This window comes from Macroventuria anomochaeta, assembly GCF_010093625.1.
Source record: "Macroventuria anomochaeta strain CBS 525.71 unplaced genomic scaffold BU25scaffold_41, whole genome shotgun sequence".
NCBI lineage: Eukaryota > Fungi > Ascomycota > Dothideomycetes > Pleosporales > Didymellaceae > Macroventuria > Macroventuria anomochaeta.
In genome coordinates, this window is record NW_022985402.1 from 141,496 (window position 1) to 168,853 (window position 27,358).

Sequence of the window (27,358 nt, forward strand, 5' to 3'; positions counted from 1 at the left end):
ACAACTTTGCATTACCAGTGGAGCTACTGCTCCACTCGTCCTCCATAGTCTCAGACTCACATAGGACGTTAAATCAATCAATCAATCAATCAATCAATCAATCAATCAATCAATCAATCAATCAATCAATCAATCAATCAATCAATCAATCCATAACTGCCCCAGCTGTAGCTTGGTTGTTCTACCAACACGTCTGGGTACACCATGGCCTGCCCGACACAATAGTATCCGATAGAGGTACCCAGTTCGTCTCCGCCTTCTGGGACGAACTGTGCAAACAGCTGAAGATCGAAGCCTGATTGTCTTCCGCATACCATCCGCAGACCGACGGACAAACCAAAAACGCCAATGCTGCAATGGAACAAGTTCTCCGCGCATACACAAACTATCAGCAAGATGACTGGGTTAATTGGTTACCAGTCGCCCAATTTGAAGCCAACAACACAACTTCTGAATCAACGCGAGTCTCCCCATTTCTTGCTAACTATGGACAACATCCCCGGATGGGTTTCGAACCCCCTTTGGAGACAACAAGGCCGCCTTATCACGCCATACAAGTAGCAGATGCGAACCAAATGATAGACAAGATCCGCAACCTGACGGAGTACATCCGAGAAGAACTACTTTGGGCGCAAGCTACGCAACAAGAGTATGCAAATCGGACCCGTTCCGGAGCCCCAGCGTATGCCGTAGGCAATTGAGTCTGGCTCGACGCCCAAAATATCCGGACTAACCAACAGTCAAAGAAGTTGGACTGGAAGAACCTTGGACCCTATAAGGTAGCGCAGATGGTCTCGTCCCATGCCTACCGACTGGAACTGCCTGATAGCATGAAAATACACCCAGTATTCCATGTGTCTCTGCTCCGACCCGCCGCCCCCAATACAGAGTACCTACCTGGCCAGCAGAACCCGCCACCTGATCCCGTTATTGTTGACGGAGAGCCCGAATACATCGTTGAGGGCGTTGAGAAGATCCGCTACAACAAAAAACTACGCCGATATGAATACCTAACCCGTTGGACCGGCTATGACGAACTATCGTGGGAACTGGCTGAAGCCCTGCGCAACAATACAGCAGCTGGACAATTCCACGCCCGATACCCATCCGAACCAAACCCGTACCCTGATGACCCCGATGTGACAGTTTAGAAGGGGGGTACTGTCACGGTATCCTCTCCAGATCCCCTGACAATATCCAGATCCGCTCCGTACTGTCCCTGACCGTACACACCAAATCCCCAGCGTCCTTACACACCTCCGAAGCGGACGTACAACCTCCGGTCACCTCCGGAGCGGGCCTGCAACCTCCAAAGCAGGAATATTAGGATTCTGCAAGCCCCGCTCCGGGACTTGCAACCCCGATACCTATCCAACTCAGTTCCGATTATTAACCGGTAACCGAACGAACCCACACGTAAGTATATAGACTATTGCTGGTAGAGTTCTGTTTGGTACACAACGTCTTGTACCTACTTAGATACCGTACGTAGTAATTGATTTAGACTCCCAGCAAGTCCTAAAGGGCCTACTCGTAGCATCTTCGTGACAGCTTCCTTGATTTGTTTCTCAACACCATCTTGCTCACAGCCTTTAGCAACTTGTTTGCAGATTGTTTCATTGCCTTGAAATAAGTGTGGACGGTTCTTTGCATCCTTGTTGATGTAGAAGCAGTCACTGTACCAGTGTTGTTTGCCACAAAGACACAGAGGAACAGGTAATTGACTAGAGCCATTGTTGTTTTGGCATCCACAACCTCTGCCATGTCCACAGCCTCTGTTGCTTTGATTGCTGTTAGAGTTTAGATTGCTGTTGACCAAGTTGGCAACATCTAACTTTGTGGCACAAGAGCCTGATACAGCTTTAAACTTTGGGTTGTTGGCCTGTAGGTAGAGTCGAGCGCTGTTGATGTAACGCCTACGACTGAAAGCACCCCGATAGTGGTGTGATTCCTACAGGTTGCCGCACACCGCTCCTTTTTGGTTGCAACTGCATCCTTGTCACCTGGACAAGGGTAGTTCCAATTCCCCTCCGAACTGTGTACTTAATCAGTTTGGCACAGTTGTTAGATAGAGTAGTTTTTCTGTATCCTTTCGTACAAGATCTATAGGTGTAGGGAATTCAATCCTAGTGTTCTCAATGTCCCAGCACTCCCATATGCCTTGTAGTGGACTCACACTTACTTCGGACATCTTCCCTACTGGCCTGCGTCGTTACAGTTGACGTATTTCTCAAGTGTTGGAATGTTGGACTCTTCCTCCTCTGTCTTGGGATAGAAGTCTCGGAGCAATCCACTGGCATAGTTGTAATCAACTCTCTTGAGAGCCATGAGGAACTTTTCTTGTGGGCAATCTTCAGCTGTGTCTACTAGATCCATCTTTTTTTCTTGGTTTGTAACATCAACCCACTCACTGAACCATTGTTCAAGGAGCTTGTTGGATCATGGACCGTTCTTGAGGGCATTGAAACGCTGGATCAGGACATGCTTATGTCATTTTGTTGTTGGAGCAAGTGCAACTTTGAGTGCAGTGAATTGGGCATATGGTGTTTTGTAGTCATCAGTGAGGTAGTGGTGATGTTTGTCGATTGCTGTGTTTATCTCAGCCAACATAGCAGCCAGAGCCTTCTTGATGTTCTTGTTAGCAATAATTTTGCGTTCCCATCGATCATAGTCCCATCGGTAATTGGCAGCTTGTGTTGAATTGAGTTGTCCAAGGCTTATTGCATCAGTCTTGTAATTGGCAAGCAGTGGTTCAATTGGATGAAACAAAGATAGAGAATTGAGTTTGAGTGAACCTAGTTGGCAACCGGGCTCATAACTGTAATGGTACTGAAGATAATCAGTATTGGGCAATGGATATTGAGGTTCACTGAAGTTGTATTGTACTCAAGCTGTGTGTTTATATACTGTGAATGAATGGAAAGAAGAACTGACCGTGAAGCTATTATGTTACTGATACTGTTGAAGGAGTCTGGTCCAGTTGGTCCTTTTACTCAACCTCATACAGTACTGTAACATGACCTCTTACTGTACTGCGACAGTAGGTTTCCTCGTGGTTTAAGCTAGCTACGCTCTAATTCTTCCATAGAACGAACGACTATTGCAAAATCGCCATGTCAGGTTCAAGAACGAGCCCAGCCCTGAGCTTAACAATGCTGAGTTGTCTGTGGAATGCGGGATTATGACGAAAATGCAGACACCATGGACGACGAAGATGATGCGGAGGACGACGAGTCTGAGAGTGATTTTGAGGATTAAGTCACGAACATGCCGGCTTCCTTATACCAGACTCACTTTGGCTAAACCAGAGAAGGTGCCTTCTCCGAAGAAACGGATTCGGAACTGCGGGGCTACGCTGAGTGCGGGGAAAATCAAAATTGAAATCCTACACTTACTGAGTTGCGACTCATCGCGGTAATACTTTTCCGAGCTGCCCTCTGGATCGTTTGACGACGTCATATTAGGTCACCAGCCCGAAGAGTCTTTAGGTTGTGGGATAGACTTCAGAGCACCAGGCATCATCGCACCTCTCCTATACAGTCCCTTCCCACATCCCCCACCACGATGTGGTCACCAATTCTCTTACTACTAACCTGCGTTCATTTCACCGCCAGTCAAGTGGACTACGCAAAGTATGTGAATCCATTTTGGGGAACAGAAGGTTCGATACCCGGTTATACCTTCGGCGGCGGCGCCGTCTTCGTTGGAGCTTCAGTGCCCTTCGGCGTGGTCAAATTGACCATGGACACTTTCGTCAAGAACACCAGCATTGCCGCGCTTCAGGGAGGGTATACGCCCAATGGGTTCATCACCGGTTTCTCCATGATGCACGAGTCAGGCACCGGAGGTTGCTCCAAATACGGCGTTATCTCGCAGATGCCGCTTACGAACATTGAGGCACATGTAAATCTTCTGGACAACCGAACATACTGGCAAGGGCGGGTTGGCAATGATCAAGCGAGCATCGGATACTTCAAGACTGAGCTCGAAAATGGCGTCAAAACCGAGCTGAGTGCGACACGACATGCCGGGTTCTTCCAATATACCTTCCCGATGGAAGAGAAGAAGCACGTGCTTGTCGACGTGTCGCATTATCTACCCAATGTCGTGGGTGGCTACTGCACACAGACATATCGCGAGGGCGAGATCAAAATATCAGACGACAGAAAGAGCTATCAAGGTCATGGAACGTACGCTGGCGGCTTCAACGAGGGTGCACCGTATACTGTGTACTTCTGCGGAGAATTCGAGGACCCACCTGACGAGGCCGAAACTTTCGCTGGACGCGATCAGTTCCCTGGTTTCAACTCCATGAACCCAGAGCCACTGCCATGGCCTACATTTGTTTCGGAGAATATGACCAGTCCGCAAGGAAGTCGTGTAGGTGCTGTCTTTACCTGGAACGGCAACACAACCACGGTGCGATCCAACGTCGGCATATCCTTTATCTCTGAAGAAAAAGCATGCAGGTTCAAAAACGAGGAGATCAAGTCCTGGGACATACAAACAACTGTGGATGCAGCAGTGGAGGAATGGAATCGCGACGTGTTCAGCAAGATACAAGTTGACACCGGTGAGGATGCGAATCAGGACCATCTGACACTGCTGTATTCTTCGCTGTACTTCATGCACCTCATTCCTTCGGATCGGACAGGAGAAAACCCTCTTTGGGAGAGTGAAGAGCCCTACTGGGACGACTTTTATACCTTGTGTAAGTTCTGCCTTTCAGGGACCTTGACAATCTGCACTGATATCTGACGAAGGGGACACGTTTCGCAACACCATCAGCCTTTCCCATTTGATTCAGACCGAGGCCTACGAATCTCAGGTCCGCTCTTTGATTGATATCTGGAGGCATCAAGGATATATGCCTGATGTGAGAGATCCACAACATACGAACTGCATATGAATAACACACTGACACTGAGTGCCACATCTAGGGCCGCTCTGGCAACGACAACGGCTTAGTCCAGGGCGGTAGCAATTCCGACAACGTTCTTGCTGATGCCTATGTGAAGGGACTACGCGGTGCGATCAATTGGGCTGATGGATATGCAGCCATGATGAAGAACGCCGAGGCCCCCACAAACGGAAGCAACAAGGAAGGGCGCGGCGCGGGAGCAGACTGGCTAAAATACGGCTACGTGAGTCAGGCGATGCCACGAAGCATCTCCCGTACAGTCGAGTACTCCTTGAACGACTTCGCCTTGAGCCAGGTCGCCAGGGGTGAAAAGCCAGAGGATGTCGAAAAATACCTGAAAAGGTCTGCGGGGTGGCAGCTACTTTGGGATGCAACGATGCCCAGCAAGAATACGACGCCGGTCTTCACTGGCTTCCTTACACCGAGGGATTACAATGGGACATTCAATCAGACGGACTACAATCCCGCAACGTGTGGTGCTTGCTCTTGGCCATCACTCACGTACGAAGGCACGCCCTTTGAGTACTCATTTACTATTCCACACGACATGGAGACCTTAGTTGAAGTAATGGGCGGACCGGAAAGTTTCGAAGAACGTCTGGATTACATCTTCGTGCCTTATACAAGTCAAATCGATCTCGGACCCAACGGTGCCGGCATCAACACGATCATGAACATAGGGTAAGCGTAACCAGAATCGAAAGTTGTCACTTACTCACTGGTGATGGATAGGAACGAACCCGACTTCGCAACCCCATATTTGTACAACTACCTCAACAAGCAATGGAAGAGCGTGAACCAGTCCCGTGCTCAAAGTAGACAGTAGTAACTTCATACCCTCTCCTTGCTCCACGTTTGTGCCAGAACGCTTCGAGGACCTACTAACTCGTTTCCCTTCTAGCTTCCGCAACACCCCGAACGGCATGCCCGGCAACTCCGACGCCGGCGCCCTAAACTCTTGGCTGATCTGGCAGATGCTAGGCCTCTATCCCATCGTCACCACCCCAGTGTACCTCCTCGAGAGCCCTTGGTTCTCAGACATCAACATGACCATCAACGGCAATCGAACTCTTCGAATCACGGCCGAGGGTCTGAGCGAGGACAGCTACTATGTGCAAGGCGTGGAGATCAATGGGGAGCAGTGGGACAAGAACTGGTTTGAGCATGGAGATGTTATGAGTGAAGGGGGGACGATTAAGTTTGAGCTTGGGAGCGAGCCGAAGATTTGGGAGAGTGGGGATGTACCGCCTAGCCCGGGGCACGTTAAGTTGTAGGACAATGCAGCGCACAGCGTCTTGCATGTGGAAGGTGCAACAGTGTTGCGCTAGCAGCGGCGCGTCATGGCGCGCTTGTACTTCTGATCGAACCATCCCAAAGCGGTCAACACATGTTTACCTGCAGTCTATCGCCTCAAGCTTGCAACTCCTCTCGCCTGTCACACTACCAACGACCTGCTGCATGTCTGCACAACAAGAAGATGCTGCTGATTGCGCGGTTGGCGAAGCCTTTGCCAAATTTGAGAGGTGTGGTTTGACCTTGGCGCACTGCATCTGCCTCTTTACTGACGTGCCCACAGAGCAAAGCGGAGCAACACGAAGTACGCTACCAAGGGGATCCACGCAGCCAGGTCGCAAGGTTACACACTCACAGGTCACACAGAAATCGGGCAATCAGCGATGAGTTTGGACACATGGAGCAGCAAAAAGGTAGAGCTAGCTACCACGCGCAAGATGAATGGTGGTCAGCGAAACGCTTAGTTACAAGACCCAGTGTCTACAAGATATTCGCAGTGTCGAATGCATCTCACACAACTTCTGCCACTTGTTCAAGATAACATGTTGACATCCCACGCTTTGATCGATACTTTGACACCGTTCCTAGAGCCCAGCCTTACTGCGTTTCCAACTAATCCAACAACACCAAACGCCATTCCCTAGGGTATAACCTCTCAATGTCGACCAACATTCCTCCCACTCACCTTCTCTTTCGCCACCACCATCCACCCCCGATATACTCAGCCCTCTCAAATACTCATCATCTCCCCCCCCCCCCCCCCATAATCTTAAGAGACCCGCGCATCCGCATCTACGCGCCATAGCTAATCTCATATCCCAACAGCACCTCCGTGCTAGCGCCTTCCCAGCCGCGGTTCCCGCCCGTGCTGATCATGAATGTGCATGTTGGATCCAGGTATAATTGGCTGATCACACCTGTTCTGTGCCCCGGTACGATTAAGAAAGGGGTAGCGGCGGTGTTTTGTTTGGCGTCGGCGCCGATGGAGGAGTTGGTCGTGTGGGTTAGGTCGTATTGGCGGAGGATGTCGTATGAGGCGCTGTTGCGATGAGTCGGTATGGTGTTGACGGAGAAGAGAGGGTAAGAGGGGAGAGAGAGGTAGTGGGGGGAAGAGGGGAGAGGGAGGGAGTGAGGGGGGGCGTACCATATCAGTGTCCGTCCATTTGGCATAGCTCTTACAGCACTCACGCTCCCGCTCACGCCGGGGAACTTGAATGTGCGCTCTGGTTGCGAGAGGGTCTTGTGGAGGCTGTATTCGTCGACTGTGCCGTTGCGTCTGTATCGAACACATCAGCTTCCCCACTTTGACTGCATGAGAAGAGACTGAGCAGTGAGATGCGATGTGTGACGGCATCAGAGGGGTTGGACCAGGCATCATGACTTACCTGCCCGCGTAAATGTAATTACCGTCTGGCGACCAACATGCATTCATACACCACGGCGGCGTGCCCCTTGGAGGCAGAAGCCTTGCAATCGGCGACGGCTGCCGGCGGTCCCAGATCGACAGCGAGCCATCCATCGAAGACGACAGAAACGTGGACTCGGAGCTCGGCGGAAGGGAGGGCGTGTCTTTCACCACCGCAGGCAATTCTTCGGCGTGAGGGAGTCCATTCGTCAGCGGTGCAGAATTCGAGGGTTGTGTTTGTGAAGCGGCGGGTGGTGATTTCGCAGACGCGTTGTGTGTGGGCTGTGTTTCTGCGTGTGTGTGGGCATCGGGTGCTTGCACGGGCCCGCCCATGTCCATCATATCCATGTCGCCGCCGGCGTTGTCGGCGGCGGCCTGGATCCCGTTGGCGATGGCGCGCGAGAACTCGTCGTCGTCGTCGTCGCCCATGTCGGGGAGTGCGGCGGACGGGTTGTTGCCGCCCCCGTCACCGAACAAAGAGTCCTTGTCGCCCCCGTCGCCAAAGAGAGAGTCGTCGGGCGAACCGGGGGCGTCTTCGGGCTCGTCTGGGGCGGATGTGGTGCGCGCGGCGGACTCGATGCCGTTGGTGCTGCCGTTCAAGCGGGGGCGGGCGGCGTTGTTGGAGGAGAAGGTGCCGTTGGAGAGGGGGAGTGGGTCGGAGTCTTGCGGTACGGGGAGGGAAGACAGGGGCCGCTGTTCGATGGCGGAGACCTGGCCGCCCCTGGTCTCGAACCTGCGCTTCACCTTGCCTGTGTTGAGGTCCCAGTCGTTGATGGTCTTGTCCCAGCTGCCACTCAGCACCGATGTCTCGTCTTGGCCGAGGGTCAGCACGGAGACGGCCGAGGTGTGGCCCTTCAGCGTGTGTATGCGGTGGCCCTCGTTATGGCGCACGGACTGCAGGTTGATGCCGCCGGACTCTGTGCCCGACAGCAGCCACAGCGACTGGTGGTGCACGGCGAGCGAGTAGACGGGCGAGGGCGCGTCGGAGCCCGCGCCGTCCTCGTTCTCCCAGTACGACAGCAGCACGCCCGCCTTGGTGACCGAGTCGACGAAGGGATGCCGCTGGGCGACTGTCAGGGCGAGCTTGCCGTTCGCCGTGTCGATCCAGTTGAACTTCCGTATGTAGCCGTCGGCGCCCCCGCTGAAGACCCATCGCATGTCCGGCGTCGCGGTAATGGCGTTGATCGAGGTGCTGTGCGGGGCGGCGATGGTCGGGATGATGTCGTAGACGGGCGCATCAAGGGCCTCCTGTCGCACGCTCGGCCTGAGGGGCAGGTGGCCCAGCACGCCTGTCGCCGCGGCCTGCGGGCTCGGCGAGGTGCGCGTCACCCGCGGATTCGAGTCGGAAGGCCCTGGGGTGCCGCCGTTGGGGAGACTGCGCCGTCGCTGCGAGGGGCTGCCCGGCTCGTCCTGCTCCTCGTCGTTGTCGTTGTCGTTGTCGTTGTCGCCGTCCTGGTCCTGGTCGTCGTCGTCGTCATTGTCGCCCTCAGCGTCTTCGTCGTCGTTGTCGCCATCATCGTCGTCGTCTCCGCCCTCGTCTTCGTCTACGTCCATGGCATCGTTCTCCTCCTGCTCGTCTTCCTCCTCGGCGGAGCCTGCAATGGTCAGCTTCCATGCGTATAGCCGGCCGCGCGTGTGAAGTAACCTACTTGCGCCGTTGTCATCGTAGTCGTCCTCATTCATGCTGCCCCCGAAAAGCTCGCTCGCACCTGCTGCTTTCGAAGGTACAATTGCTCGAGGCGCGCGGTGAATTGCCCCGACGTCCGCGCTTGGGCGCGTCATAGGGCTGAGCGTGCCGAACCGAGGCTAGCCCAATTCGAGCGGCGACCCTGGATCTTGACTTCCTCGACGCCCTCACCTCTGGAACCCAACATCTGCATCATCATCATCATCATCATCATCATCATCATCGACAACATCACAAGATCCACCATGTGTCGTTGGAGACCAGATTCAGACCCGTTCATTTCTCGGCTGCTTCCTTTCGTCTTTGCCCTCTCGGACAGAAGCGGTTCTTGCCTTCTAGCTTGCACCGTACGTGTCCAGGACATACTACCCCACGATCGTGACTATATCCGTAGATGGCAGATGCGCTGATCGCGTTCTCCTGCAGTCGTCCGCTACGTTGTGATGTTATAGAACGCCATCTCAGGACACATCTTCCCCAGCAAACGACGAAATCCCATACTACTGATACTCCTCTAGGATCAGCGTGGGCTGCTGGAGCAACACAGATGCGCACTCCGACTGCTGAATGGCCTCGTTTGTCTGTCCACTTACTTCTCCGTTCTCACAGGCTCTCGACAGTAAGTCAATCTGCGCACCGTAGCCCTAGGCATACTGTGCACCTTTTTCCCTAGTCACTCGAATTTCGCACCTGTCTCTTCGCTTCGTCAATCGTCTGATTAGCTATTTCGTTCATTCTCCCTGTTTCACGACTCTCAGTGGGTGCTTGCGCTGGCTTGTCTGAGCTGAGCAGTCTGAGTGTGCCTTCCCTTTTCGTCCACGTGCAAACGACAAACGCGACACCAAGCTTCACCCCCGCAATCTTTTCGCACAATCAACTCCAGCAGTGTTCCCACAGCCCTTGTCGCCGCTCTTTCTATCGTCACAACATCACTTACTGCATTCCATATCACCCTCCCTACCCTGTCACACTGTTTACAAGTCAATATGGCGAGAAAGCAACACCGGTCTAGAAAACCATACCAATGTGGCCAGCAATCGGCCGCCCGCAGTTCTGAGCAACCCAAGGCACAGAGCAACAACACCTACGCAGGTCTAGACGACGGTTTTGAGGAAGGTAAGTGTTTCTGTTTGCATGGCAAGCAAGCAGCACATGGCTTGAGTGCCATGCCCACTGCCTCCTGCGCCCTTGTGGCTTTCTCCCTCCTCCTCCTGCCACTGTCTCTCATCATACTGCATCCCCATCATGAGCCCGGCTCACAGGAGAGCAGATGGCGAATGCAATGCCCACTTGACCAAGCGATCCAGCAATGCTGTGTCACACCGCCGACGCAACCCGCAAGTCCCCGACGACAGAATTCCCGAGTCTGTGCCGACACGAGTAAATGAAGACATCCGCAAATACTATGAAGCCGCCAATACGCCTGTCGCAGGTGCCGGACCCTGGCTCGACAAGCCTGAGATCCCGCATCCGACGGAGATCCTGCCGGAGGAGCCGTCATTCACCACGATTGAGACGCTGATCAAGACGGGTGAGGGACCGCGACCAAAGAAGATAGACGGGCCATACGACAGCACTAAGGACTATCTACGCACCGAGTACGAGCTTCTGCGCGAAGATGCCCTGCGACCGCTGCGCGAGGCCGTAGCTGAGGTGCGCAAAGATGCGTGGAAAGATGAGGCCCAGTATGATAAAGGTGTTGGCATCTACGAGCCCGTGTACATTACCGCGCTTGTGTTCAGTCCCCGAGGACTGGCAACGCGCGTGGCATTTTCTATGTCGCGCGTCAAGAAGCACATTCGGTAAGCCTAATCCTATTCTCACCCGACGAAGAAAGCCAGAATCAAGCATTCGACTGGAACTCCACTGCGCCATCAGTTCAATGCTCTGAAGATTTCCAGGGCTTGCTTATGGTTGTCAAGAGCGCTGAGTACCAGCGCTCCAATCTTTTGCACCCAAAAGAGGAAAGATCGTGGCATTGAGAGTAGTCTCTGAAGGTTGCCCAGCGCCGGGTTCCTCAGCCAGATGACAGCCCTACAGACATTCGGTCTTTGCTGACTTGAACAGTTGGGAGCAGTCCAAGCGTCTCATCACCGGTACTCTGGTCGCCTTGTCACCCTTCGGCGATGCCTTTCAAACGACTTGCATACTAGCTACAGTTGCCGCCCGACCCTTGTCAGCATTACAGCAGAATGCGCCGGAGATTGACCTGTTTTTTCCTCACTACCATCAACCAATCGATCCTATGCAGAAGTGGATCATGGTCGAATGCCGTTCCAGCTTCTTCGAAGCCAGCCGGCACACACTCATAGCGCTTCAGCACATGATGAGGGAACCTTTCCCACTCTCAGAACACCTTGTCGATTTAAAAATGGAAGTTGAGCCTCCTGCATATATCCAGAACAACCCTTATGTCGATCTCAGTACCCTGGTCAGTATGGAAGAGGCGTCAAGTTTCCAGAATGTGAACGTGCTGAAAGAGTGGCCCGCCAGTGATGCAACCTCGCTTGATAATTCTCAATCACGAGCATTGCAGCGCATGCTTACTCGCAGGGTAGCTATCGTACAAGGACCGCCTGGTACTGGCAAGACATTTGTCTCTGTCAAGGCCATGCAGGTCCTCCGCGATAACTTGCGCAAGGACGACGCGCCGATCATCGTCACTGCGCAGACAAACCACGCCGTCGATCAGATATTGCGGCATACTCGGTCATTCGAACCCAACTACATTCGACTGGGTGGCCGCAGCAAGGATCCGGACATCAAGAAGCGCACTTTGTTCGAGGTTCGTTCCGCCGCACCTCCGCAGAAGCATCCCCACAGCCAAAAGACGCAGACTATGGCTGCAATGAGAAAGGCCAAGGTCGCCTGCCAGAGTCTGCTAGCGCCACTCGAAATGGGCAAAGGTGCATTGGATCATCGTGTGTTGAGGCGATTGGGCTTATTTACAAAGGACCAGGCAGAGTCGTTGGAGGTGGATGACGACTCCATTCTCGGCCCATCGCAAGACGCTCCAGGCGAGTTGATGCAACAGTGGCTCGGCAAGGCGTTGACAGAATGTCGGCGTCCGGCTGGGCCAGATGACTTTGGCTGGGAGTGGGAAGAGGAAGACCTCGAGATCGAACAGCTGCAAGAGCTTGAGGCCGAGGCTTCTGCACAGGACGACGAGGACATTGAAGCCCTCCGAGGGGAAGTTCTCATGCTAAGCGATAACTACAGGGGCAAGGGCAGTGGCATCCTAAAAGACCAAGAGGTCCAGGAGATTCTTGCTACCATGCCAGACCTAACGATGATCGAGTACGCCAACCGCGGACACATCTACAACTACCTGATGCGCCAGATGAAGAAGCTCTTACTGGCGGAAGTGCGCAAGGTCGCGAAAGACTACGACGAAGTCGTCCAGCAGCGTCGTGTTGGGCTGTGGGAAGAGGATGTCAATCTTCTCAGCAAGCAGCGGATCATTGGCATGACAACGACCGGTTTGTCGAAGTACCGCGCACTTATCGCTGCTCTCCGACCGCGAGTCGTGCTTGTCGAAGAAGCTGCGGAGACTATGGAGGCACCTGTCACCGTAGCTTGCTTGCCAACACTCGAACACCTTATCCTCGTCGGAGACCACCAGCAACTCAGGCCGCACACTCAGGTCAAAGCATTCGAGAATGCTCCGTACCACTTGAATCTATCGATGTTCGAGCGTTTGGTCATAAACGAGGTTGAGTTTGACCAGCTCACTCGACAGCGCCGTATGATCCCAGAGATTCGACGCCTACTTACTCCCATCTACAACGACACGTTGAAAGACCATGCCAGTGTTAAGGATCCGAACAACCAACCTTCGATCATGGGCATGGGTGGAGTCAACTCATACTTCTTCACTCATGAGTGGAATGAGGCAAGGGATGCTTACTCGTCCTGCTTCAACGAGCCCGAAGCCAAATTCATTGTAGGATTTGTTGACTACCTAGTGCTGAATGGCGAAGCACCTACGGGGATCACAGTACTAACCTTCTACAACGGCCAACGCAAGCGCATCATTCACCTGCTCCGATCACATCCGAATCTTCGCACGTACCCTGTCAAAGTGGTGACTGTAGACTCATATCAGGGAGAAGAGAAAGTGAACCTCCTGGGCGCGATCGGATCCATGCTGACTGTGACTGCCAGGAATGACATCGTTCTTCTGTCACTTGTCCGATCGAACAAGCACCACGTGATCGGCTTTCTTTCAAACGACAACCGTGCATGTGTTGCACTGTCCCGGGCGAAACGCGGCTGCTACCTTTTCGGCAACGCTGAGCTTCTCGCCTGCGAATCTGGGACGTGGGGCGAGGTCGTGACCATCATGTACAAGACCAAAGTCCCAAAAGCCAGGGCGAAGAACAGTCAGGAGCGCCGCATCGGCTACTGCTTCCCGCTTCAATGTACGCAGCATCAGCGCAAAGTTTGGTTAGAGTATGTCGATGACTGGGACCTTATTCATGGTGGTTGCGATTACAAGTGCAAAGGTATTTTGTCGTGCAGCCACCCGTGCCCTTACAGATGTCATCCGTGCGTCCTGATGCTTCTCCAGAATATAGGTTGTGGGCTAACACGGTGTAGGTTTGAACATGATCAGATCAACTGTATGATGCAGTGCTCGACCAAACTGACCTGCGGTCATCGCTGCATGGGTATGTGTTGATCAAACTCTGACTCTGACAGCGATACTGATGGAAGCACAGAGCTGTGTTCTGACCCTTGCAAGTGTCAGACTTGCGATCGACGCGCTGGCGGTCATCGATCTATGCTAAAGCCTGCCGCCAACAGTGTAACTTCATCCCGCCCGCCTTCCTCGACATCGCGAAATCTTCTTCTCGACTCCGGCTTCCAGGCCCCGGCGAACCCACCTCCGCCATCAGGATCGCCCGATAAGTGGCACGCCTATGTAAACGGCGGTGCACAGGCAGATGACGCTCAGCTGCTGCAGAAGCGCAGGGAAGAAGAAGCCGCGTTCCAGGAGGCTCGCCGCAATGGAACGCTTCAGTCTGCTGCTGCAGCTGCAGCAGCCACAGGTGCTGGCACGAGTACGTCTGGCAAGCTGATCGAGACATCGCCTCGAAAGCCTTCGGCATCCGTCTCCGGTAATACCAGCTTGCTGGTGGACCTCGACATCAATAGTAACTACGAGTCTTACCAGCCGCAGCCATCGAGGGGATCGTATGCGATTGCTGCGAGGTCCAACAAGACGATCTATGGAGGATCGGAGTGGAGCCTTCTTGACTAAGTATGGCGATGATGACACAACAAGCGGAGGTTTTCAAGCCGTTGCAGCAATCGATCTGCACCACACCGTCCAAATAGCGCGTTGATAATCTTTAACGCAATTGAGGCGCACAACATCGGGTATCTCTTTGCTCCGCCTCATCTCCTCACCCATTAAACATTACTACTCCCCTTCTCCATTCGTCTACCTCCCCCAATGTTGCTCGAAGAGTTAGGCCTTCTCCCTCTCCCCATCAAACGCAACCTCAAACACCTCGCCCACCAACTTCGCTACATCCCCGCCCAACCCTCTAATCGCGTCCTCGATCCCCGCAACCGTCTCCGGACGCAGCTGGCCGCGCCGCGAGTAGAAATCCACCCCGGCGGGCGTGAACAATGTCTTTGCGAAGTAGGTTACTACCCAGTCGTTTTGTGTACCTGACTCGGAGCCGTAGCCTAGGATCTCCCATTTTGAGGATGCGATCATGAGCCACCCTTTTCCTCTCCAATTATACCCTAGCGAGGCTAGTTCTTCGTCCATTTGGCTGGCAGCCGGTGGAGCAGTCGGGGAAGTAGGTGTGGTGGGGAAGGGTTTGTCAACGCCCCTCACCGTGCTCACTTTCACCTTGCTCTTATCTAGTGCCTGATAGCTGACTTCGTCGTCCATGTGTGTCCCGGAACGGTGACCGAGTCCGCCGGCTGAGCCGGTAGAAGGGAGTGTGGTGTAGGTTATGATCACGTTTCGTGATTTCTTCCACATTGGGAGGGTGCTGTGGGTTACATTCCAGTGACCGCTTAGCCAAGAGAGGGTAGGTGGGGCGAGGGGAGTGTCTTGGGAGGGGGTAGAAGAGGTGGATGGTCGGCGCAGGGTTATTGTTGGGGTTGTGGTTTCGAGGGGTGCGGAGGCCATTGTGAGGGTGTGGTAATGGTATTTGACAGTCGGTTGTGTGTGGAGGATGGTGTGCGACAAAAAGATGGTCGAAAAACCCAAGATTTATGCGTGCCTGAAGACTACGAGGTCTCGACCCTGAGGGTGATGTCTGCTGTGAGCGTTGTTTCTAGCTGAGATCTCAGCGCGTGCTGTGCATGTGGATATCTAGAGGGCTATCTGGAGTGAACGCCCTGTGATGGGTAGTGGAGGAAAAACAATGTCGTAAAGGAAGGAACTTGATATTGAGTGCTATGTATGTATGAGATCGTCGTGCCAAACAAGTGTTGACGCGTGTGAGGCGCCGGAATGGAGAGCTTCCGGGTATCGATAAGAGTTGGGGTCTGTGCTTGGATACCCTCTATCACCATAAGCATCGAAGCCTGAGATTTCATTCATGTTTACAGTATGGAATAGTTGGCACTTGTTGGCCGCAGAGCGTTGATGGCTATTGTGGAGAGAATGTGGTATTGCCGTTTGAACGGGGAAGGATGTCCGCGAACTCGCGAGCTGCGCCACGTGGCGCTTCGGCCCGCGCGTTCCAAATTCGTCTCCGCGTGGCTCGTACTCCTGCACAATCCTCTCACAGCCTCGACGTTCTTCCAGAGCAACGGGTGACAAGGAGGTGTGTCAACCAGGTCCTTCTGACTGATACAAGCGTGTACAAATGCAGCGGTCCTTGCAAGAACCGAAGCTGGGGTGGCTCAGTCTTTCTTAAATCGACCATACAGGATGCGACCCAGTCTCGTCGCGTGCATGGGCGTGCTCAATCTGGGAAGGGACTTATTGGCAGCTTATGCCCCTCTACCTTACACGGATCCGTGGCATTGGACTTTGTACATCCGGTTATCGTTGGAAGGTCACCTTCTCACGGCCCCTAATATGTCGTTTTCCAATAGCAGCCGCAACATACAGCTCCGCGGCTTATTGCTACAGGCTGAGTGTAAAACGTATAGCCAAGCTTATCGCCGCTCAGAAATTCTCCTTTCGGATCTCTTTGTGACTGTTAATGGCAAACTACACTACAAGTCGGATCTCGAAGTCGGCGAACAACTTGACGATACCGCAGACTTGCACCTCGAGGGTCACAGCGTCGAATCCTATAGCGAAGATGAGGACGTCTAGCGGGTAATCCACGCCATCGGTCGTCTTCGATCCAGGAGGGGTTAATCCTGCGAAGGGTGTTTTTATTTTTTTTCTTTGAGACACAAGGTTGACATTCTCGCGATTGAAAGTCTCATAATAGCCGTTGTCACAGATAAGGCGACGTGCGTATGGCTCCGTTGGAATCAGTTTTCGCGCTGTTTCCGGGTCTTGCACAGTCTCTTCGATCTTGCCTCTGATGAATGCACACGCCTCGTCGTTCGCTGCTCGGTCCGTCGTGTCGGAGAAAACGCCAAACATGAAGTAGAACCGGTTGCCAGCGATGCCGACGCGTCTGTTGCGCAAGTCCTAGTGCTCGGACCATGCTCCTGTGTGGTAGACTTCGCCCTTGAAAGAGTCGAAGTTGGGGATCTGAGAGTAGTTCTTCTCAGTTAACGAACCGAGCGCCGTGAGTAGGAATCATCTTGTAAGCGACGCTCCATTTGATGCTTCGACTTTACAGACGATGCTTTCTTCGTCGAATTTCCCACCTAAAAACTTGGTGTTGAACTGGATGTGTTGGCGCAGATCATGTTTGTCGAGTATGTGGGAGAGATATTGTGGAAGGGTTGAGATGTTGATTGATCCTTAGAGCTATGGGCTAGAATCGATCGAGACTATATAGTAGAAGGGGATAGCAGTGAAGGGTTAGGGAAGCAAACTGAGCTAACCGAATGAGCTGGACAATCAGTGCAGCGGACCGTTAGCAAACACTGCAACGGACCGCTAGCAGCAAACAGATGGCGATCGGTGGATACCTTCACTCCCTCCGACAGATATGCTTGGACTTCCGTCTGCGTGAGGTAGTGGTTCTTCCACGGCCAGGTTTGCAAGAGATCCTTATCCCACGAATATCGATATGTAAAGGAGTACACATCTGACGATGCGCCAGGATATCTGCTCCGATGCCACGTTCCCCCAACACCACTAGCTACTTCAAGGAGGACCTTGGGCCCTAATTGGCGAAGGCTTTACAATCGATAGATGCCGCCGAAGCCGGCGCCCACTGTCTAGTCATTCAACACCAATAGACACACCATTAGATTTCAAAGAGAAGCCCTCCAGTCCTCAAATAACGCTTCTGATGCTCTCATGTCTGCAAAACTCTCTTGTCGTTGGTATAGGACACCATTCGTTTCGAACACCTACTTGATAACTTCCCTTGCATCACCACTGGCCGGTCTAATTCGTGCAACAGCTAAAAGCTCCACGTCGGCCAACGAGAGCTACACCAGTGAAAGCTACACCCGTTTCGAGCGACGGAACGGTAAATTGCATTTGCATTATCTTCTTAGCAACCACGATCCAGTTGGACGAATCCGTCGAAGTATCGTCTTCGGTAAGCACAGCAAATGGAGCCCTTTGACCTACCGCTGCAATCACAGCTCCCGATGATCCCTGGGCTAAGTTCCTCTCTCTTGTTCGCTAGAACATAGAGCAAGGCCTTGGAGGGTGTGGAGGCGGCACAGAGCTACATCTCCTTCACTCACTAGCCATCAAAACGAAAGAAATCAAAAGACCGTCGATGGCGCGAGCGTAGATAATGTACGCGACATCTTAAAAACTGGGTGCAGAGTGAAAAACAATAGCAGAGCTTGGAGGGAATCTATTGCGAGGAAGATTTTGGAGAAGACGAAGACGAGAATTTCGCAGATACACCTACTTCTATCTGTATCCTGGGTGTTGGGGAGAGTTGTATGGACCAAAAGGTCAGCCTTGGAATGTTTTCAGGCGTTGGCAGGGCTGTCGTTGGCAATACTGCCAAACCCTGCCTATAGTAGGGGAGACACATAGTGCAGAGTGATGAAAGAATGCGAGATTGGAACAAAAGGGACAGGCGCGATGCCAGAACACCCACCCTGCCTGCTTGAGGGCCTATCTCCAGGATTTGGGAGCGTTTTTCAACTTAAAGAGCCGCACGTCGGGGTAGAAGTAGATCTCAGCTTGACAACGTATACCAGATTGTCTAAATGAATTGCAATATGACTGCGTACGCGGTCACCAAGAGCAGGCTAACCATTAAACGAGTGCTGACGTACGGCCTGGAGAAGTGGAGACGAAGGCTTTTCTTGGGGGACGACGATCGCTGAAAATCTGTTCGTGGTCACTCAACGCGGTGCGCAACCATTCACGAACGAACTGGTAGCACAACGCAACGCGGGCGAGGCTTTGCTTTGTTACTGTTTCTATGTTTGATGAGCACAAGCAATACGGCGCTTCTACGAAGGAGCTCGTATTCTTTGAGTCCCCGCACAGGCTTCCCCAACATCCCAAATCTGTGTTGATTCAATCAATACCACTCTTTGCACCCCACTCGCTCTACATTCCACGTATCAAAATGAAACAAAAGTCTACTGTTACACGTTGCAAACCTTGAAAATATAAAGGTGTCACACCTTGTATAAATAAAACGTTGAGGCGTGACTTGACGCCTGCGAGAGAACGTTTGCTGTTGGTGCTGCGCTTGGTGGGGATGCCAACCCTCAACACATTGCAGACCTCTTCCCAAACACTGCTACACGCTCAGGTATATCCAAGCATGTGGCAAGGGTGAAAAAGCGAGCAGAAGAAAATGGAGTAACAACTACAGATGCTTCACTTTTTGAAACAGAGTCTATCGCCAATGACTTTCTGAAAGTTTCCTACATTAATAAGCTAAGTTGACCAGGTCACAGTCCTGACTTGAATGCCTCAGAGCATGTCTGGCCATGGATCAGAGGAGGCTTACTTAACAGAGTTACATAACTCCGCTACAGGGTCTCAACAGATGTTACCAAGCTTACGTGTACAGTCCTTGGGCTAGCATTGTCACACTGTGACACAGGGCTGATCAGCGTTAAACATTATCTCACATCCATAAGAGCTTCCTACAATCCAACATACCCTATGGCTTACCTAACCCAAGACTAGCTACCTTTGAGGCTCACAGGCCACCTGTATATATTCCCCACAAACCTTGAGGCTCAGCCATCAAGGATTCGTCTAATATCATCCCATTTGGTCTCAGACAGCGCCAATCCGTTCTGTTTGATTGCCTGTCTACAGTGACCTCACAGGCCTCCTACATAGTGCCATCTTAATCCTCTGCCTCAGGCCTATCTTTTCCTCTAGAAAGTGTAAACCCAAAGAACGCTCCTTAAGTTATTAGGCAAAAGGTGGCAGGGCCAAAATCTGCTTAAACACACAAGTCAAAAACACATACTTTTTGGGCTTGTATCTCACACCTTCAAAAAGGCAAAAGGAGCGTGAATTTTTGGCAAAATCTCTAGACTTTTACCGCAGAGGCTCCCATTAAAGCTAGGAAGTGTCAAAGTAGGTGAAAGTGAGCTTTTGAAGTTGCAACTCACCAAAGCCAGACCCAAAGTTCTCACTCTCCTTCGCTCCGCTCACATGCGAAGTAATCAACGCTCATTGGCTTAGCCTCACGCACAGGCTCGCAACGGGCTGGGAAAGTACGAAGCGTCTGATTTTTTTAAAATCAGCTAAGCCCACGCGAATGCAGCCACTCTAAAAACAGACACCCGCCTCAGGGCCCACCCAAACTCCACCGTTTGACATCATCTCGCTCATCACTCCAACCACACTGCATCCACACTCCAACCTTCCGGATGACAACGCGCCGTTGCTGGAACGTTTGGGTGCTGGCACCCGGCCACCGGCCTTGCGAGAACGCATGATGCCCCATGTTTCGGACGTGTCGCGGCGCGTTCGGCTGACAAGCTGACGACGCCTGAAACCTCTTCGCGGCTCTGGGGCTGTGCATGTGTGGTGTGCAAGACGACTGGCTCCACTTTTAGACTGCGATTCGCATGCAACAGCCACGCTGACGATAGTGCCGCCTGTGATGCTAAGATGCTGTATGTTTATAATATCGCCGCTACCCTGGCCTTTGACGTTTTTGATCTATTTCGCTCTCTTTGAGGTTTACGGTTTACGAACAACATCACTACTGTCGCTTCTGGACTCCCTTTGTGACTGACGACTATTTGTTTGACGTGCAATCTCCATCGGCTGATATACCCATACTCGACCTCCCAGCACATCCATCACATTCCACACAGGATGTTCTTCAAAAGTATAGTGGCGGCATCCGCTCTCCTCTACTCGACCGCCACCGCACAAACAGCATGCAACAACTCGCCATCACTATGTTCGAGAGCATACAACAACATCACACAACTCGGAGCGCACGATTCGCCCTTCCTGCGTAACCAGAACACCTCCTTCTCCACCTCGGGCAACCACTACTATGACACAACAACACAACTTGACGCCGGTGTACGATTACTGTCCGCACAAGTACACAAGAGCGACAACGGCACCGGTGCAGACGCATGGCACCTCTGCCACAGCTCCTGCGACCTCCTCGACGCCGGGACCCTCGAGTCCTGGCTCTCAACAATCAAGATCTGGATGGACAAGAACACCAATGACGTCGTCACCGTCCTGCTCGTAAACTCCGACTCCGCTACTGCCTCCGACCTAGGCGCACAATTCAACTCCTCCGGCATTTCCGAGTATGCCTACACACCCCCGTCCACCAGCGTACCCACAACGTGGCCCACACTCGACGCCCTCATCGGCAACGGCACGCGCCTGATGACCTTCGTCGCCTCACTCAGCGACGCATCGACACAGTACCCCTTTCTGATGGACGAATTCACCTATATCTTCGAGAACAACTACGAGAATGTAAACCCCAGCAACTACTCTTGCACGCCCAGCCGCCCCACAGGCCTCACCACGTCTTCAACCGGCGGCCGCCTCTTTCTGATGAACCACTTCTTGTACGAGAACCAGCTATTCGGAATCCAATCGCCCAACGAGACGTACGCGAATACTACAAATGCGCAGACGGGTTATGGCAGCTTGGGCTCGAGCGTGAGCAATTGTACGAGTGTATATGGCAAGAGGCCGTGGGCTGTGCTGGTTGATTTCTTTAATGTTGGACCGGCGATTGCGAGTGTGGATGCTGCGAACGGTGTTACAGGGTCGATCTCGGGCAGGAGGAGTTTGAGCACGGCGCCATTGACGCAGGAGAGTGAGAGCGGTGTGGCGAAGGCGCAGGGGAGTTTGTTGGCGGTGGTTGTGGCGGTGGTCGTTGCTGTTGGCTTCGGTATGTGAGGTTCTTTGGTGACATCGATGTCTTGTTTTGTTGCATGGCGACGGCGTTTGGGTTTTGGTGAGTCCTTGGACTGCCACACTGCATAAAAGGCTTGGAAGCCAGTGTTGGTCATGAAATGAAGGTTTAGATACCATACTCGAAACGAATTACGATTCTGTTGAACTACAACCAATACATGTAGGGTTGCACTATCCGGAGGAGCATTTTTGATTCGGCGGATCCCCTCTGTCTCGAGTAGCACTAAAGGCCAGACACGAGATCGAACTTATGGGAGGTCCTCAGTGCCGATCTGTGGGCCGTCTTCATACTGACAAAGTCTCTGAAGAATACAAAGGTTTTGGGATGAATGTGGTACTCATACCAAGTACGAAGAAAGAGTTCACCGAGTAAACAAAACGTTCATCCAGAAACCTCACATGCCTGTCGTGCATCCATGTCCATCTTGTCTGAACAGAGTCAGTATCTGTCACGGTTTGGGGTGCTCCTGCCTGTTGTACCTCACCTCCATGAGAGTGACTGCCACGTCACACTAGCGTTGTTTAAAGATACTCACCTATATATACTGTTCGTAGCTTCACCCAATACAACTCCAGTACAATCTTCAACTTCTTCCCTTTGCGTACAGTTCTTCACTGAACTCTGACAGTATCGAAGATCAAGAAAGGAATTTTGTGAACACACATTCTGGAGATCCAAGCGAACGTTGCTGTGAGAGGGGGCCAGCTAGGGATACCAACTGCTCTCTGAGATGAATGGATTGGTGGAAGGAAGGTTCAGGCTTGTTGGAGATAAGGGTGTGAAAGAGACCAAGTGTGGGAATACCACAAGTAGTAGAAAGGATAGTGTTGCGATTCATGGCTTAAGCAAAGCTCGTAGACACTATTCAATTGGTTCTCAGGGATGAGCAGAGGTACAGAAAGCCGTAGGGGTTGACAGTCACCTAAGCAAAGCTCGGGTGGTCAGGGGTAGACCATCCGGGCGGGTTGTAATAACCTTCGTAATAGTCAGGTAGTCGTCTAGTCAAAGACCGTGGCGACTGGTTGCAATGAGTAGTACAGAGTATACTGTCTGGCTCGAGAGCAAGTGAGATTCCAATAACAAAATTGATTGACGAGCTTGAACACGATGCCATAAGGGCAGCGTGTCTACTTGCTATATACATGAGCAGAGGATTGCTCAGATTGCTCGGATTGCTCGGTACTGAGTATACTGATCGTATTGAGTATACTGACCGTGCCGAGTATACTGACCGTGCCGAGTATGCCGTTCGTACCGAGTATACTGCTTGTGCCGAGTGTTGCCGACGCGGCCCACTGCTTGGGTCAATTGATACTACAGTTCCTCGGCTCCTCTTGTATCGTTGCGTAGTCCTGTCTGTTCAGTGTTGTTGCAGGTTGCCCTTTGATCGTAACACCATCATCCTACCATTTGTCAGCTTGCATCGTTGATTGCATCATCATCTTGTACCCCACTTTAGCTAGCCACCCATCTAGATATATGAACCCCCTTCTTCCCACCTCTAGATAGTTCTTACTCATGCTTGCAATTCAATTCACTTCAGCAACTCATTTCTCAACTCATTCCTCACTGATCCTTTGTGGTATCCCCACACTTGATCCCTTCTTCATCATCTATCCTTTCTATCACTTGTGGTATTCCCACACTTGGTCTTTTCTACACCCTGATCTCCAACAAGCCTGAACCTTCCTTCCCCCCATTCATCCATCTCAGAGAGCAGTTGGTATCCCTAGCTGGCCCCCTCTCACACCTATCATCACAAGCTTCACTTAGGTGATAATTAACCCCTCTGTTCCTTTACGCCTTACTTATCCCTGAGAACCAACCAAACCGTGCTTCCAAGCTTTGCTTAAAGTACAATTTCAACAAATACGTCTCGTTGGACACGCTTGTCAGCAAGGGTCCGCTGCTTTTGACAGCAGTCATCAGCCAAAATCCGGTGATGCATGAAATGGAGGATAATCCGGAGCTTTTTGGCTGGTAATATGACAACTTTTGAGCGCTTCAGTAGAGGTGTTACTACCCAATTTTTGGCTGCAACCTCAAAACTCAAAGGTTTAGGTACTGGGCGCATTTTGACTAAGGATCGATAGGATTGCTGTATTGTACTAGCTGTAAGCTCAGCAAGGGGTACCCACTTGTTTGGCGTTATTGTGGTCGTGGCTGAGTTGCGTAAAGGAGTGCTGTGAAGAGTACAGATACAATCCAGAGACAGAGTAAACAGGTTTTTGATACTGATCTAAGCACATTCAGGGGTTGCTATTTGTCCGATCTTCACCACTCCACTAGCACCATGCTGCTCCTTGCTAGCGTTTGGTGAGAGAATCAAATCTCTACGGTAGAGCTGGTTCGCTGTCCCGGTCATGGTGTGTACCTGGTCTTTTTGAAACGTCTATAGTTGCTTTGAGATTGGAAAGAGCGATGCACTAAAACTTCGTGCAGTCCCTTAGGTACTCGTATGCTGACAGAAAGAAGACCCACGTAACCTGACTGCCTCCTATCGCTCATGGGAGACGCGCGCCTCTCTTGGAATATCAAAGATAAAAAAAATGTGGAGTTTGACTTTGGATTAGATATTAAACTAGTGACGCTCAAACTTATTCTTCTGGACGCTAATGTCGAACCTTTATTTCTTCTCCGTCTCGATAGCTTGAACAATCTCGGCCGGTGCCTCATCCTCGTACACCATGAACTCATCATCGTTGATGCCACGATGTCTCCAGACAAAAACGGCAGTCTGTGCAACGAGAGCGATGGCAGGGCCAGCCCAGACCCACTGTCGGTTAGATTAGCAGGAGTCGGGTGCAATGTCTTAGGAATGAGACCACTTACGATGAGATAGGGATCCTTGATGGCGGGGATCAAGAGCTCAGCGAGCGCCTGCGAAAGCGCAGTGTTGAACAGAAATAGGGCCATGACGATCGACTTCATGTTTGGTGGAGCACGAGCATAGGCCAACTCATAACCGGTGATGTTGACGAAGACCTCTGAGATCGAACCCAGCATGACGTTGGGGAGCTGCCACCAGATGGTGATGGGCGAGACTCCATCGCAGTCGGATGCGTAGTAGCCACAGGGAGAAGTCTTGTAGACCCGCCACTGAACAATCGCGCCAACTGCACCAGAGATGGCGGCGATGATGAAACCAATTGTGATGCGGTTGATGCGTCCAAACTTGATGTTGTAGCGCCTGAGGAGAGGGTAAAGGCCGTGACTGAGGATAGGCGTGAAGGCAATGATCGTCAACGGGTTGAAGTGGCTGAGCAAGTCGTTCGGTACGCCCTCCGTGGTCATGGCAGCGCCCTGGTTGGATTGAACGGCGCCGATGCCACCGTCATTCAGGTACCAGAGAGGGAAGTACAGGAAGATCTGGCAAGCTTCAAGTGTACGGTAGACGTCAGCGACAGACTTGTCGGTCCAGGTAACAGTGCGCCCCTTGGCGGCGAGTGTTGCCGGTCGTGCAGCGTCCCAGTATCCCTTGCCCCAGAGCTTGCCCTTGTTGCCCTTGATGGCAGCACCGATAATCTTGAAGAACTGCACGAGCTCCGATCCCACTGCCGGCTTCTTGACCAAGCGCTTGTTCATGAAGATCAAGAGTAGTGGCAGCAAGAAGTAGACAATGCCAGGGAGCAGGAAAGCAATCCAGAAGCCGAGGTACTTTTCTGCGTAGGTTGTTGCGATAGCAAAGAAGGCTCCAACGTTGATGAATCCGTAGAAGATGAGCAGGATGCGCTGGATCGTGGTCTCCGGGTCGACGATAACCCTCTCTCCGCTCTTGAGGGTCTTTGTGTAGGGCTTTTGGTGCTCATACTGATCAAGCAGTGTAGGTGCGACAAGAGGCTTGAAGATACCGGCACCGATGGCGAGCAGGATGAAGCTGATTAAGAAGGGCGCAACACCCTTGCCAGCCTTTAGCAGAGCAGGCGCAGCTCCCCCAATCATGATGATGTGAGCGACACCACCGATGAGGACGCCCCAAACGATACCCTTGAAGCGGCCAATCTTAGCATCAGCCAGCCAGGCACCGAAGATTGGGATGGTGTAGGACAAGAATGTGAAGAGAATGGTCATGGCTGATGCGAACTGAAGACCTTGGTTCCTACATCCCGTTAGCAGCGTTTTTTTTTTGGTGCTCAAGACCTCAACTTACAATGCACCAGCATGACCGTTTGGATTGCTCTTCGGTACAGCACCTGTTCCGTTGCCATCTTTGGGAAGAGGAAACTGCATGTAGTTGTTGAAGACACCCTTCGCGCCATAGTAAGACGCACGTTCGGCAAGCTCGACAACGCAGATAAGGTACGCGACGGGAGGGATGCCACCAGCAACCTTTCTCAATGTTGCCTGTTCTTCCTCCGTAGGTGCAGTGTAGTCTTCAGCGGTCCGGGTATGGCGAGAGGATGCAGATGCAGACTCGAGATCCTTCTCCTGGAGGCCATGGTTGGCAGCTATGGAGTTATTAAGGACATGTTTCAAACTTCTGAGAGACAGAAAGGGCCTTACCCATGATTCCGGCTTGTACTGAAGAAACGGTTACTGGGAAGAAACAAGCTATGGGCGGTCGACAAGCATTCGACGAGACTTCTTGGGTGACGCCCACTTATACTTGAGCGCTTGGCTCCTCGGCTCTTCGCATTATCCAAGGTACCATTCATTAGGGTTGTTCGCAATCCAGTGGCGCGCATTCCTTGTACACACCGATGGATGCGATACAGACGGACGTTATCCACCTTGGGCTTCTGCGTCGCCATTTCATTTGGCGCGGCTGTTCTAGAGACTAATGGCTTCATTTTCGAGGCATTGTATTTGTCTGAGCTCCTCCGCTTATGAGGGGTCGCGAACCCATGGTTATCATATTACAGTGGGCCAGACAGGGTGAATGTGCCAGAAAGAAAAAAGCACGTCCCAGATTCACCATCGGTCTCCACAATTGCGATAGTCGGCAACGGCGCGGCTACTGGGTTCAGTGGAGCAACTTGTCTCAACGCCGGAAAGCTTGCGTATTCGTGATTCCATCTCTCGATATTGTCGGACAACTCCGCTGCTTTTCTCGAGTGCACACCTGTGAACTTGGTGTTTGTTTGTGTCACACCTCCCCGCACTACGTATTCTTGTGTCCGTTCTCGCCCAGTCACAGTGTCGAACGGATTTGAGACCTCCTCGACACAACGTTCGGCACGTTAGCTTGACAACGTGATTAAGTCGCGGCATGATGTACGATGAAATCTGTGCGAGCAATATGCACTGTGAGAGTGCCGGCGCGGCCGAGTCGCGCGAAATCGCAATACTAACAGTGTCGACCTTCCTAAGTGGTGTTATCGGTCGCGCGACCTAGTGCTCAGGTGTCTTGATAACAAATCCTCCTGCTGGGTAGCTGTGAAGATGGTGGGCTCAGTCCTAGTATCTGCTTAGCAAGCGCTGGCGGTATGCAATAGCACAACCAATGGCCTGATTATCGGGCATGTGTGCTGATATAGAAGGTTCAACTCCACCTCAAAATCGGTGATAAGTTTTGAGTCGGCGTACTCATACATTCGTAGATGTTCCGGGCCGCTGAAACCTGAGGTATCTCCGCGTCTGTAGTCATCTTCATGTCG

General features: G+C 52.1%; 9 protein-coding genes across 9 annotated transcripts; 4 read left to right on the plus strand and 5 right to left on the minus strand.

Annotated features, from left to right (window-relative positions):
• Window positions 1–3,564: 3,564 nt before the first annotated feature.
• Window positions 3,565–6,195, plus strand: BU25DRAFT_351448 (glycoside hydrolase family 92 protein; the record flags this gene model as incomplete). The annotated part of the gene is made up of 5 exons (XM_033703362.1): window positions 3,565–4,711; window positions 4,764–4,876; window positions 4,941–5,602; window positions 5,654–5,746; window positions 5,823–6,195. The coding sequence occupies 5 exons, from the start codon at window positions 3,565–3,567 to the stop codon at window positions 6,193–6,195; spliced, it is 2,388 nt and encodes a 795-aa protein (XP_033557058.1).
• An 811-nt stretch (window positions 6,196–7,006) lies between these two features.
• BU25DRAFT_462496 (WD40 repeat-like protein) lies at window positions 7,007–9,302 on the minus strand (the record flags this gene model as incomplete). Its single annotated transcript, XM_033710525.1, has 3 exons — window positions 7,007–7,490; window positions 7,600–9,214; window positions 9,269–9,302. The coding sequence occupies 3 exons, from the start codon at window positions 9,300–9,302 to the stop codon at window positions 7,007–7,009; spliced, it is 2,133 nt and encodes a 710-aa protein (XP_033557059.1).
• A 990-nt stretch (window positions 9,303–10,292) lies between these two features.
• On the plus strand, window positions 10,293–14,674 carry BU25DRAFT_479849 (uncharacterized protein; the record flags this gene model as incomplete). The annotated part of the gene is made up of 5 exons (XM_033711039.1): window positions 10,293–10,422; window positions 10,577–11,108; window positions 11,374–13,854; window positions 13,906–13,976; window positions 14,028–14,674. The coding sequence occupies 5 exons, from the start codon at window positions 10,293–10,295 to the stop codon at window positions 14,567–14,569; spliced, it is 3,756 nt and encodes a 1,251-aa protein (XP_033557060.1). The 3' UTR covers window positions 14,570–14,674.
• A 114-nt stretch (window positions 14,675–14,788) lies between these two features.
• BU25DRAFT_301791 (uncharacterized protein) lies at window positions 14,789–15,421 on the minus strand (the record flags this gene model as incomplete). The annotated part of the gene is made up of 1 exon (XM_033702002.1): window positions 14,789–15,421. A coding segment is annotated over one exon (633 nt), but the record flags the coding sequence as incomplete, so codon positions are not given.
• Window positions 15,422–15,554: 133 nt separating this feature from the next.
• Window positions 15,555–15,929, minus strand: BU25DRAFT_202395 (uncharacterized protein). Its single transcript, XM_033701113.1, has one exon. It carries the CDS (start codon window positions 15,868–15,870, stop codon window positions 15,652–15,654), a length of 219 nt encoding a protein of 72 aa, XP_033557062.1. The 5' UTR covers window positions 15,871–15,929; the 3' UTR covers window positions 15,555–15,651.
• A 174-nt stretch (window positions 15,930–16,103) lies between these two features.
• Window positions 16,104–16,636, plus strand: BU25DRAFT_414853 (uncharacterized protein). Its single transcript, XM_033707396.1, has one exon. The coding sequence runs from the start codon at window positions 16,208–16,210 to the stop codon at window positions 16,598–16,600; it is 393 nt and encodes a 130-aa protein (XP_033557063.1). The 5' UTR covers window positions 16,104–16,207; the 3' UTR covers window positions 16,601–16,636.
• Window positions 16,637–20,530: 3,894 nt separating this feature from the next.
• On the plus strand, window positions 20,531–21,965 carry BU25DRAFT_202486 (uncharacterized protein). Its single transcript, XM_033701114.1, has one exon. It carries the CDS (start codon window positions 20,681–20,683, stop codon window positions 21,740–21,742), a length of 1,062 nt encoding a protein of 353 aa, XP_033557064.1. The 5' UTR covers window positions 20,531–20,680; the 3' UTR covers window positions 21,743–21,965.
• A 97-nt stretch (window positions 21,966–22,062) lies between these two features.
• On the minus strand, window positions 22,063–22,858 carry BU25DRAFT_414855 (uncharacterized protein). The gene is made up of 2 exons (XM_033707397.1): window positions 22,246–22,858; window positions 22,063–22,189 (listed from the first exon to the last, which is right to left on the minus strand). The coding sequence occupies exon 1, from the start codon at window positions 22,597–22,599 to the stop codon at window positions 22,399–22,401; it is 201 nt and encodes a 66-aa protein (XP_033557065.1). The 5' UTR covers window positions 22,600–22,858; the 3' UTR covers window positions 22,063–22,189; window positions 22,246–22,398.
• Window positions 22,859–24,111: 1,253 nt separating this feature from the next.
• Window positions 24,112–26,289, minus strand: BU25DRAFT_202497 (PTR2-domain-containing protein). The gene is made up of 3 exons (XM_033701115.1): window positions 25,912–26,289; window positions 24,594–25,860; window positions 24,112–24,537 (listed from the first exon to the last, which is right to left on the minus strand). The coding sequence occupies exons 1-3, from the start codon at window positions 25,989–25,991 to the stop codon at window positions 24,388–24,390; spliced, it is 1,497 nt and encodes a 498-aa protein (XP_033557066.1). The 5' UTR covers window positions 25,992–26,289; the 3' UTR covers window positions 24,112–24,387.
• Window positions 26,290–27,358: the final 1,069 nt, after the last annotated feature.

Coding starts and splice junctions, on each gene's coding strand:
- BU25DRAFT_414855 (XM_033707397.1), bottom strand. CDS start 22,599: ATGAATCGCAACACTATCCTTTCTACTACTTGTGGTATTCCCACACTT.
- BU25DRAFT_414853 (XM_033707396.1), top strand. CDS start 16,208: ATGCGACCCAGTCTCGTCGCGTGCATGGGCGTGCTCAATCTGGGAAGG.
- BU25DRAFT_202395 (XM_033701113.1), bottom strand. CDS start 15,870: ATGAAATCTCAGGCTTCGATGCTTATGGTGATAGAGGGTATCCAAGCA.
- BU25DRAFT_202486 (XM_033701114.1), top strand. CDS start 20,681: ATGTTCTTCAAAAGTATAGTGGCGGCATCCGCTCTCCTCTACTCGACC.
- BU25DRAFT_202497 (XM_033701115.1), bottom strand. CDS start 25,991: ATGCAGTTTCCTCTTCCCAAAGATGGCAACGGAACAGGTGCTGTACCG. Junction 25,861..25,911: donor AACGGTCATGCTGGTGCATT/GTAAGTTGAGGT, acceptor AACGGGATGTAG/GAACCAAGGTCTTCAGTTCG. Junction 24,538..24,593: donor TCAAGGATCCCTATCTCATC/GTAAGTGGTCTC, acceptor TCTAACCGACAG/TGGGTCTGGGCTGGCCCTGC.